The sequence below is a fragment of the Crocuta crocuta genome, unplaced genomic scaffold (genome assembly GCF_008692635.1).
Source record: "Crocuta crocuta isolate KB4526 unplaced genomic scaffold, BGI_CrCroc_1.0 scaffold130, whole genome shotgun sequence".
Lineage (NCBI taxonomy): Eukaryota > Metazoa > Chordata > Mammalia > Carnivora > Hyaenidae > Crocuta > Crocuta crocuta.
The window spans coordinates 7,598,240-7,610,397 of NW_027527920.1; the positions used below are offsets into that span (position 1 = coordinate 7,598,240).

Sequence of the window (12,158 nt, forward strand, 5' to 3'; positions counted from 1 at the left end):
AAAAAAAAAAAAAGCTTAAAGGAAGAAAACAGTTTATTAGAGAGGGAGGGAGAGGGAGGGAGAGAGGGAAGGAGATGTGGAAAAAATGAAGGAAAAATTCCTACCTAATTACAAAAATACAGGGGATTGAACTTGTAGAGACCATGGGCCACGTGCACATATAAGATTTTGTGACGTTATAAGGGATGTTCTAACAAAGCACGGACTTACATGTCAGACAGACAGACATGTATTTGAATCAGCTCTTCTACAAACCAACTACTAATGTCTCAAGCAAAGTAACTGAACCATCTAGCATATGTCTGGCACACAGTGGCAGCTCCTAGTTGTGGCAGTTAAGCGGTGGTGGTAAAAATAGCACTTACTAAACTAAAATATAAGGTTTCTAGCCTGGGAAATTGAAGGAATGGTAGAACCACAGCCAGAAATGGGGGGTTCTCTGAGGGAGATCTAGTAGGGAGAAGATCTCAGGTTTCCTTTTGGAAATACTGAGTTTGAGGGCAACAGCACTGTACTCAGTGGGAAGGATGGGGACTGGTATCAGCTTAAAGAAGAGAGTTTGGGGGCACCTGGGTGGTTCAGTCAGTTAAGCATCTGACTTCGGCTCAGGTCATGATCTCATGGCTTGAAGGTTCGAGCCCCATGTCGGGCTCTGTGCTGGCAGCTCAGAGCCTGGAGCCCGCTTTGGATCCTTTTTGTCTCCCTCTTTCACTGCCCCTCCCCTGCTGGCGCTCTTTTTGTCTCTCAAAAATAAATATTTTTTAAAAATTTTAAAAACTTAAAAAAGAGAGTCTGGAGTTCCCTTATAAAGGCATTAGTCAAACCACAAACTCTCTGCCAGCGTGTGGAGAGAAGAGAGAAGGGCAGAGACATGTGGATACAAGTATGATGGAAGGCCAAGGGTCCTGAGAGAGGAGCTTTCCAGAAACCAAGGTACCAAGTTTTGTACAAAGCGGGAAATAATAATCGGAGGTAAAGGTATTAGAAATGCTCGGTACCATGGTAGATGCTGACGGCACAGAGTACCTGGCACTCAAGTCTAAGAGGGGAGACAGAGAAGTAAACAGACTACTGGATTTGATAAACACCCCGACAAGTGGCGTGTGTGAAGTGCTCCAACAGCACAAAGCACAGGCAGCACACGTCTTTCTGAGGGAGTAGGGAGATCGTCCTAGTGAAGACATCACAGAGAGCTTGCCTGGCACATGGGTGGGTGGGAGAAGGGCACACTAGGCAGATCAAGACACACCACAAAGTGACAGAGTGACAGGACCAAGGTACTGTAAACAGGCCAAGGTTGGGGGGGGGGGGTCCGTGGGAGTAGAAGTAGGGTATGAAGATAAGCTAAAACAGAGCCAAAAAGAATATGAAAAGATGCTCAAAGTCAGTAGTCATCAGGGAAATGCAAATCAAATCCATAATGAGAAACCGTTTCATCCCCGCTAGGACGGCTATGATAACAAGATGATGCCAAGCATTGGCAGGGATGTGGAAAAATTGGAACAGACACTGCTGGTAGGAATGTAAAACTGTACAGCCCCTTCGGAAAACAGTTACAGTCTGACAGCTCCTCCAAAGCTTAAACAGAGTTACCACAATGACCCAGCAACTCCATTCAGAAGATCTGAAAACATATGTCCCACAAAACCTGTTGGAGACTGTTCATGGCAACATTAATAGTCAAAATTCGATTGGAAACAATCGAAATGCCCATTAGCTGATGAATGGATTAACAAAATGTGATACATCTATATAATGGAATACTATTTGGCCATGAAAAGGAACAGAGTACTACAAAAAGTAGATTACTGGCTGCTAGGGCTGGTGGGGGTGGGGGGTGACTGCTAATGGGCACAGGGTTTCTTTTTAGGGCGATAAAAATACTCTAAAATTACATATGGCCATGGTTGTATAACTCTGTAAGTATACCAAAAACCACTGAATCATACACTTAAAACAAGTGAATTTTATGGGGTATAATTTACATCTCAATCAACTTTAAAAAAGAAAAGAAGCAAGCAGGGCACCTTCTTGAGATTTAATTTGTAGAATGGAGTAAAACTCAATGAAACATAAAATTCTTGAAACACACGCTCATTAATCTTTAGCATGAATCAAAAGCTCAGTTACTAACAAGCAGATTACACAGGCATTCGGCATAAACTGGTGATGACCCACCTAAAAGGGAGGAATCCTTTCGTTGTATGAACAGAAACCAAATACTCCAGTAAAAAGGTAGCAGAATGCAGCTATGAACCATCTAACGAATGCTACCTGTAACTGCAAGGACAACTACCACACGGTAAAATCAGACTGCCCAAACTGCCGAGTATCTAACGAATACGTAAAAACTAGAACAAATTCTGAACACAAACTAAAGTACAATGATATGAGCAAACCGTTTTATGAAAATATAAAATTTAATCAAGTGACAAATTCTGGAAGGATACTCACAAGGAGAAATTTCACTTCTCTCTGGAGATGATTCAAAGGACCTCTGGGCTCTCCCGATTCCACTTTAATATTCTAAAAAGTTCCCAAAGTCGGTTTTTACTGGAAATCCCATCTTCTCTGCATAAGGGTCACAGTTACTTGCATTTCAAACTCCCCACACATTAAAAAAGGTATTTCACAAAGCACTAATGAACAACTTAAGGAGGGTAACACTACACTTAGAACATCACACCCACAGGCGCCATAGATCCTGATACAGTGACCTAAACTCCTGCCACCACCCCTCTCTATCCCGTGATCCCACCTACATGGACCATCTGCTCTCCTCACAGGCCCTCCTGCCCTTTCCCACTAAATGTCCAAACGACAAGTGGGAGAAATGTAAATAAATACATCTTAAGACCCAATGACAAACCTAGCATTCATTTCCATATACCAAAATTAACCACCCCCTAATAAATATGTTTAGTAGATTCCTAACTAAACCAACAGTGTGCTGTCCTAGCCAGAGGAGAAAAGTATTAAGAACATAATCATCCATAATCCCACCACCCTGGAGAAATAATAGTTAACCCTGTCCAGGCTTATGTGTACACAGTTTTGGAAAACATACTCGAAATCCTACTGTATACACAGTTTTGTACATCCTCCTTTTGTCTGCTTAATAAAAAGAACTTCCTATTATTATTAAAGACATTTTAAATCATGATTTTTAAAAAATATATAATATTTCATTAGGGAAATCTATTTTAATCATTTCCCTACAGAGCATTCAGGTTTGTTTTTAATATTTTAGAAACATGGAAATATTTTTGTTCATAAATTTTTGCTAGCAATTCTGATTAACTTCTTAAGTCAGATTCCTAAAAATAAAAATATAAACTGAAAAGGCTTAACAGTATAACAATTCTGCAATATTTTAAGAATAGTAGAGCTAAGTCATTTTGATGATTTCACTTGGGTCCCAACCCAAAGGACTTATTAATCACTAGAAAAATTCTGAAGTCACCCAACTGGAGCACTGTGGGCAACTGACAGATGAGGTGGCCCGGAAGAACCTCCATGGGCTGCCCTAGTGAGACCTGGGGGCGAGCTGGGCCTCACAGCTGTCCAGTGAGGGCCAGGCTGGGGCTGGCAGCATGCAGCACCAGCCACCAGCAAGTTAAAAGTAAATCCACGTTGAATAAACTCAACACAAAGTAAGGTTTGCTCCTACCAGGGTTGCAGTTGAAGAAAGTGGAGGGGTTTGAAGAATCTCATCCACAGGACTCCAGGAAATATCCAACGTGATTGTCGTCTGTGACGCAGCAAGTGTGTCGTCCAAAGCCGTGGACTTAAAGAGCTCATACTGGGCAAAGCCCTTGGCTGTTACCTGAAAAAAAGCGTATGCAGCCAACCCGACCCACTGTTCACTACGCTTTCACATGGCCAGAGGCCCATTATCAAACTACCTTGGCTCTTTTCCCAGCAGAAGAATAAGCACCACCGTTTTATCCCAAAGGGAAAAATAAGACAATTCTTTTTTTAGCACAAAGACTGGCTAAAATGCAAGAAGGCGCCTATTTTTAGTCACTAGCCAATATGAAAATACACACAAACATTTTGATACTACAAAAAAAAAAAAAAATCTAGTCCTATTAGACGTGAAAAAACCATTAAGCTAGGGGGGCACATCCATAACAGTTTGAAGAAAATAAATAATGGGAGCAGAAGAGATATACTTACAGTAGACAAGTGATGTCTTTTCTTATGTGAACTTTTTAGGTCTTGAAGATTTACAGAATAATTTTTATCAGCTATAAGACATAAAAGGAAAAATAATTTTAAAGTTTCAATTCAAAATTCTATTGTTAGAGCTAAAGAACTAGGATCCTCAAATTCTAAGGGCACCACAACTTAACACTAGTAATTGTCGATATTAAGTCCTCAGATGAAATTTTGAGAAAGGAAGGAAAGTTGGGTAGAGGGAGGGGTGCATGGATGGCTCAGTCGGTTAAGTATCCAACTCTTGATTTTGGCTAAGGTCATGATCTCATAGTTCTGTTCGCTGAGATTGAGCCCCGAGTCAAGTCGGGCTCTATGATGACAGCAGGGAGCCTGCTTGGGATTCTCTCTCCCGATCTCTCTGCCCGCGCCCCACCTGTGCACACATTCTTCTCCTCTCTAAATAAGTAAATAAACACTTAATTAGGGGGGGGGGAAGAAAAGTGGAGCAAAGGCCAGTACTGAAAGCATGCCCCATAGGGTTAATGAAGTTGAAAGAGCAGAAAATGTACAGCTTGTTTTCCAGAGACCTGTGCCTCTCTAACCAGCTGTTGTGTCTTTTCAAACCCCACTAACAAATCTACTAGATGTCTCTCTAGAAACCTGGACTCAGGGTCAATGGAAATGGCTCCAGCCAATGAACAAGGGTCTGCATCCCTTACCCAAGATAACGAGCCCCAGACCCCATTATCCAGTTTATATGGGCTCTTACAGCATACCCACAGCTTCTTCTCCTGGCATCAGTGACTGAATCATGCCTGTTCTGGGCTTAATCTCCTCTCCAAAGTGAACGTGGGATAGATGGTACATATGTTTGCTCAATGCGCATGCTCCATAATCACAAGCTTCCCCCATCCTTTTCCTCAGTAAGTGTGTGATCTCAACTCCTATTGACTATAAAAAACTTGCTCTAATCTCAGTCAGGAAGGCAGATTTGCGAGTAAACCTCAGCCCTCCAAATGGGCTGCCCTTCTGAGAATGAAACTTTCTCAGCTTCAAACCCAGTGACTCAGGGATTAGGCTTACTGCAGACTGCACACACAAATCTGATTTCAGGGTTCAGTAATAATGCTTCTACCAAAAGTATAATTAAACATCTACTATGAGATTGAAATTATATTGTCATTACATTCATTTTTTTAATGCTCCAATGAAAATATCCAAAAACACATACACATAAATCAAATGAAACCCAAATAAAACTAACAAATGAAGCCATAAACTCCTGTCCAGATTTCTGGAGCTCTGTTTCTGGAATATCTCCTGTATGCCCCAAGTTACACACCAGAGTAGGTCCGTGGTGGTTGACAAGTTCGAATGGGTGTAATTCCCTCTTAACAATTTCAGTTTTCAGTACAAATTACAGCACAATAATGATATCAATAAATACACACACACCTATAAAAGAAAGAAGAGTGAGCGCTCACCTTTACAACTGACTGTATATAAGACAATTCCTGTAATGCTGTCATTTGTGGTGACAAGTTCCGCTCCCAGCCAACAGGTCCCTTCAGGATCTGAACTGTCACACCTCACCCACAGGGGAGGAAGGGCAGTAACCGGATGATCAATCTTCAAGTGGGTCATATTAGGATTGTGAGCCATACTGTAAAGTCCAATTAATTGCCTTGAAAACAAGAGTATGAAGAATAAATTATAGAGACTGCAGATCAGTCAACTTTTCTTTTTCAAAGATACTGTGAAGGGTATCTACAATTCTTACACTGATCCAACTTCTGATCACCAACTAAAATTCCACACCCACTGTGTTGTGTGGGGGTTTTCTTCATACCAAGTAATTCTAACACTAGCTGGAAGTGCTACAATTCAACTCAGTTCTGACACTATCTACCCAGAGAGCATCGGATCCCACAGGTTAAAGGCTCAATCCTATAAGACTGAACCCACGCCCTACTTTTAGATGCCAAATGCAAGTCCAGGTTGACACCTATACTTTTGACTGACCAGCTATGGACCAGCTGTTCCAACAACCTCCTCTTTGGGTTCGATTAGTTTGCTAGAGCAGCTCAGAGAACTCAGAAAAACATTTTACTTGCTAGATCACTGATATATTATAAAAGGATAGAACTCAGGAGCAGACAGATGGGAGGTGCACAGAGCAAGGTACGGGGAAAGGGTGTGGAGTGCCCATGCCCTCTCTTGGTGGGCCACACTCCCAAAATTTCTACCTGTTCACCAACCCTGAGGCTCACCACACACTCTCCTTTTGGATTTTTTTATGGAGCCTTCCTCATATAGACATGAACTGATTAATCACCAGCCATTAGTAACTGAACTCAACCTCCAGCTTTTCTCCCCTCCCTGAAGGTAGGGATGGGGCTAAATGTTCTACTAACCATCAAAATCACAGGGTTGGTTCCCCTAGCAACCCCACACCGGTTACCTAGGGGCTTTCCGAAGACCAGATATGCTTCTGATTATAAATTTCAATACCCCAAAATCCCAAAAACAAAAACCTGGAAATTAAGTGACAAAATACATAAACAATTCACCCAGTGAAGAAGTAGGAGAAGGGCACACCAGGCAGATCGAGACGCACACACCAGAAAGTGACAAGAAAGTGACGTGATCATGGCTTCTACAAATGGGGAGTCCAATACTCCCCTCTACAGTAGAGGTTCATAGGAGTGAAGGTAGCCTCTGAGATTAAACAAAAGAAATAGGTAGGGTATGTTAATTATACCTCAATAAAGCTGGGGCAAAAAAGGAGGCAATCAGCACATGAAAAGATGCTTGGGGTCACTGGTCATTGAGCACTTAAGAAAATTGAAGACTGTGAATTAGGTAATAGTACTTTGTTAAACTTCCAGGTTTTGATCATTGTTCTGTGGTTACATAAGAGAATATAATTGTTCTTAGCAAACACGTGGTAAAGTATTTATTTATTTAAATATTTACTTTGAGAGAAAGAAAGAAAAAATGCCTGCACAACCAGGGGAGGGGCAGAGAGAGAGAATCCCAAGCAGGCAGTGCACTGTCAGTGTGGAACACAACCAGGGACTCTATCTCACGAACCCATTTGCTCATGATCTGAGCCACAATCAAGAGACAGACGCTTAACTGACTGAGCCATCCAAGGATGCCCACACACATTTTTTAATGAAATATTGATAATGTGCTGGAGACAGTGTTCCTTTACCTCTAAATACTTCACTACGGGGGCACCTGGATGGCTCAGTCGGTTAAGCATCTGCCTCTTGATTTTGGCTCAGATCATGAGCTCACAGGTTCGTGAGATGGAGTCCGAGTCCGGCTCTGTGCTGACAGTGCGGGATTCTCTCTCCCTCTCTCTCTGCCTCTCGCCCACTGACGCAGGTGCACTCTTGCTCTCTCAAAATAAAAAATGTTTTCTAAAAATGTGTGTGGGTTATAGGAGTACCTTATAAAGGTGGCAGAGTGGGGGAAGAATAGGAGGCAGAATAAGAGAGTGAAAGACAAAGCGGATGTAGCAAAATGTAAATAACTGGTGAATTGGAATTAAGGGTATAGAGAAGTTCCTGCACTATTTTTTCAACATTTCTTTTTTTTTATTTAAAATTTTTTAAGTGTTTTATTTATTTCTGAGAGAGAGAGAGAGAGAGAGAGTGTGTGTGTGTGTGTGTGAGCAGGGGAGGGTCAGAGAGAGAGAGAGACGGAGAATCAAAAGCAGGCTCCAAGCTCTGAGATAGCTGTCAGCACAGAGCCCGATGCGGGGCTCGAACCCACGAACCATGAGATCATGACCTGAGCCGAAGTCAGATGCTTAACTGACTGAGCCACCCAGGCATCCCTCAACATTTCTATAAATTCGAAAGTGTATCAAAATTAAAAGTTACCAAAAAATGGGGCTTAAAATTTTCAGAGATGAAAATTTATTACCAACAGATGTTCAACAAAGGAATTTCTAAGGGATTGTACTTCAAAAAGGAAACACAGTAATCCCAAAAGATAGGTCTGAAATGCAAAGCAAAGCAATGATAAGCATATGGATAAATCCAAACACCGGATAGAGAAAAACAATACAAATAAATAATGGTTAAGTTGTGGGGGGAGAAGAGAAAAAAAAAAAAAAAGGCCAAACATGGCTTTAAATCCAGAAGCTATAAAGGATTGATTAATTTAACTACATAAAAATGTTAAAAACTTCAACATAGCAAAACAAACAAAAAAAACCATCATGAAAGAGATCACTTTGTGATTACTGTTATTATAGTCCTTACTGTCTAATGCTATAATTTAAATGACTCTATCCTCCCGAACTCCTTGCTGGCAAGCACTTTGGTCTGGAGGTGAGGGAGGCCAGCCGGGGAGAGCACAGTGGGGAGGCGGGAAGTGAGCAGGGGTTCTAACGGAGGCACTACTGGCATCTTGGCGGGAGGATTCCTCCCTGTGCAGGAGAACCTCCTGCACTGCAGGAGCCACCCGGGCGCCCCAGGGCGCCCCATCGTAAGAACACTTTAAATCCCCGCCTCCAGCCCTCCTCCTAGCCCGACGCTAAGAAACACTTACCTTGCTCTCCCAACTGGTAAAGCAAGTGGTCCAACAGTCTCCCCAGTAGAGAAATCAGAAATAGCAGTTTCTTCAGACTGTAGTTCTTCAACATGACTTGTTTCTTCCTTCTCTAAAGGCTTTAAAAATATTTTTTTAATTATTTAGCCAGGTAAAAGAACACTCACTGGTCAATTCTTCACTATGCTAGAACACAACATACTGGCTCCTAAACCCTTAAGCACAAATGACTGTGTTAATGCCAAGAAGCACAGCTACAAAGCAATCTGGTACCAACTAATCTTGCCATTAGAAGCATTTCCACTGTCCTATAAAAAGATAATGACGGAAGTTGCTACGGACAGCGGAAGTATCTGATACCATTAGAAAAGGAAGTGCTTGGACATGTATGAAAGGATGAACAAAAGACATAGCTCCCCATGGGGAAACCCAAGGGAGACTCCCAAGTTTTCACTTCCCAAACTCAAAGGTCTACAGCCCTTACTCCTCAAATCTACTCTCTTAGGATTAGTAGCTCTCATCTGTTTTACAGGGTTCTGAATTAAATCTATGTGTTTCTAATATCTACAAGTTTAAATAATTAAACAGCTCAGCCTTGCCAATAATGACAATAACCACAAGAGTTAACATTTCCTGAGCATTACAATACACCAGCTACTGTTCTAAGTTTTCTTTTACTTTTCATAAAAACCCTGAAATAGACACTATTAACAACTCTGTTTTTAGATGGGAAAACTGAGGCAGCAAATGGCTAAATACCTCACCCAGAAAAACACAGCAGTGAGTGGCAAAGGCAACCTTTGAATCTAGGCAGTCTGACTTCAAAACTCAGGTTCTTACCCCTGGAGTTCTCTGGGCAGTAAATCCTCTGCCCACTTAACAGGTATCAGACCTGGGTATTTCCTCGACTTTGAATTTCTTTTGCCAGACTGCAGACCTCATTCCCTTCCAGGTCTAGCTCTCCAAATAGTTCCCAGAACTGCTAGTACCCAAAACGTTATTTTTTTCTTCTGTTTAATACTCATCTACCTAAAATTAGTGCTTTAAGCACTATTGATCTCTGCAAAGACAATGGCTTTTTAACTGTTCCTCATCCCAAAATGCCAAGGTCCCAGTGAATTCGGGAACCTTCTCCCATCTGCAAGCTGCATCCCCACTAGTATCCTAACAAGATCTCCATATCCCCTTGGCTCATCCTTATCTTTTCCCAGGTAACTCACCTTCACCTGACCATCTTCGCTTTTTCAACTTTTGCCTTCTATACATCTTCCCTTCTCTCCATAGCAAAAGTCTAAACTCAACCATTTAATTCAGCTATAATTATTTTCTAAGCATCTGTCTATCATAGGTAAACAGTAATAACACCATTTTATTAACATAACAAATAAGTTGCCCCCCTCCTCAAAAGGAGTTTTTGTATGTATTAAAATAAAAAGCTCCCTGTTCATTTGCCATAATGCCCATCCAGACAGCATGAAGGTCCTAGAACAGAGGTGTTTCTTCTAAAAGTACCTCCATTTCTGTGGGCGCCTGGGTGGCTCAGTCAGGTAAGTGTCCAACTCTTGGTTTCAGCTCAGGTCATGATCTCATGGTTTGTGGGTTTGAGCCCCACATCAGGCTCTGTGCTGACAGTGTGGAGTCTGCCAGGGATCCCTCTCTCCCTCTCTCTCTGCCTTTCCCTCACTTGTGTGTTCTCTTTCCCAAAAACTAAATAAACTTAAAAAAAAAATTTTTTTTAAAGTACCTCCACTTTCACCTGTTAGAGGCTGTTCCAATCTACTTCAGAAAGCAATGTAGTCAAAGGAAATGGGTTCTGATCCCAAAGCAACTGTTTAGTGACAGCATTATCACCACTCAATAAAAAGTCCTATAATTGCTCTGCCAAAACACTTAACCACAATTAAAATACACAGGTTTAAGGTTGGAATTATAAAGTGATGCAAAAAATAAGAAGTTTTCTGTTACATTTAACAAACAAAAATTAAAGTAGAACTTCATGAGTCATACCTACATATGCTGTGCTGTTCAGTACAACAGCCACTAGCCACATGTGGCTATTGAGTACTGGCAACATGGCCAGACCAATGAAGATGTTAAGTGTAAAATACACACAAGGTTTTGAAGATGCAGTATGGGGGGAAAAATCCTTGGGGCGCCTGGGTGGCCCCGTCCATTAAGTGTCCAACTTTGGCTCAGGTCATGATATCACAGTTCATGGGTTCGAGCCCCAAGTCGAGCTCTGTGCTGACAGAGCTCAGAGGCTGAAGCAGGCTTTGGATTCTGTGTCTCTCTCTCTCTTTCTCTGCCTCTCCCCTGCTCATGCTCTTGCTCTCTCTCTCTCAAAAATAAACATTAAAAAACCCTCAAAATATTAAAGATTTTTATCTTAACTAGGCATTGAAATATTATTAAATATACTAGAGTAAATAAAAAGCATTATTAAACTTAATTTCAGACAATTCCACACCTCGGAATTTACCATAAATTAAAAACTTGTGCTCACACAAAAAGCTGTACAAAAATGATTATAGCAGCTCTATCAATGATCACTGAAGACTGAAAACAGCCCAAATGTCCTACAAAGGGTGATTAGGTAAATAAACTATGATACAGACACGTAATGTACTCAGCAATTCCAAGAAATGAACCACTGATACACTTACAACCTGGATGAATCTCAAAGACATTATACAAAGTGAAAGAAGCCAAACTCAAAAGGTTACAAACTGTAGGATTCCATCCATGACAAAAGACAAAACTACACCAAGGGAAAAGAGATCAGCAGTTGCCAGAGGGTGTGGAAAAAGTAGGGTTTTAAAGGGATAGCACAAGAGAGTTGTTTAGGGTGATGGAACTCTTCCGAGCCCTGATTGTGGTAGGGACTACTAGAATCCATCTACGCGTGTGCTAAAATTCACAGAAGTGGACAACAAAAGTAAAAAGTCAGTTTTACTATATGTGATAATTAACTTCACGTTTTTTTTTTTTAAGTTTCTTTGATAGAACCGGCAGGGAAGGTGCAGAGAGAGAGAGGGACAGAGGATCTGAAGTGGGCTCTGTGCTAGCAGCAGAGAGACTGGCGCAGGCTCCAACCACAAACCATGGGATCATGACCTGAGCCAAAGTCGGACACTTAACCTACTGGGCCACCCAGGCACCCCTAATTTTCAAAAATCAGGCTACTACAAAATTTTAAGTTACCTATACGATTTTCATTATATTTCTAAATGAGAAATTTAGAAATTCTATTTCTAAAAGAATTAGAATTCGCCCTTACTAATATACTGATTTAAAAAAATAGGGCACATCTGAAATTACTTCCAATAAACTGAATTTGGCTATTAGTTACCAAACAAGCACAGGGGCTCCTGGCTGGCTCAGCCGGTGGAGTGTGAGTCTCCTGATCTCAGGGCTGCAAGTTTGAGCCCCAA

At 41.4% G+C, this 12,158-nt stretch overlaps 1 protein-coding gene across 4 annotated transcripts in view; it reads right to left on the reverse strand.

Moving 5' to 3' along the window:
• Positions 1–12,158, reverse strand: part of ZWILCH (zwilch kinetochore protein) — a 36,406-nt gene that overhangs the window by 17,606 nt on the left and 6,642 nt on the right. For 3 of the 4 annotated variants that reach the window (XM_077746775.1, XM_077746761.1, XM_077746768.1), the window contains exons 4-8: positions 8,728–8,846; positions 5,646–5,845; positions 4,180–4,250; positions 3,671–3,826; positions 2,455–2,526 (exon numbers count right to left, since the gene is read on the reverse strand). In XM_077746775.1, coding sequence (XP_077602901.1) covers positions 2,455–2,526; positions 3,671–3,826; positions 4,180–4,250; positions 5,646–5,845; positions 8,728–8,846 — 618 coding nt within the window. The remainder of the gene's footprint in view (positions 1–2,454; positions 2,527–3,670; positions 3,827–4,179; positions 4,251–5,645; positions 5,846–8,727; positions 8,847–12,158) is intronic. The other variant, XM_077746782.1, reaches the window with a different exon arrangement.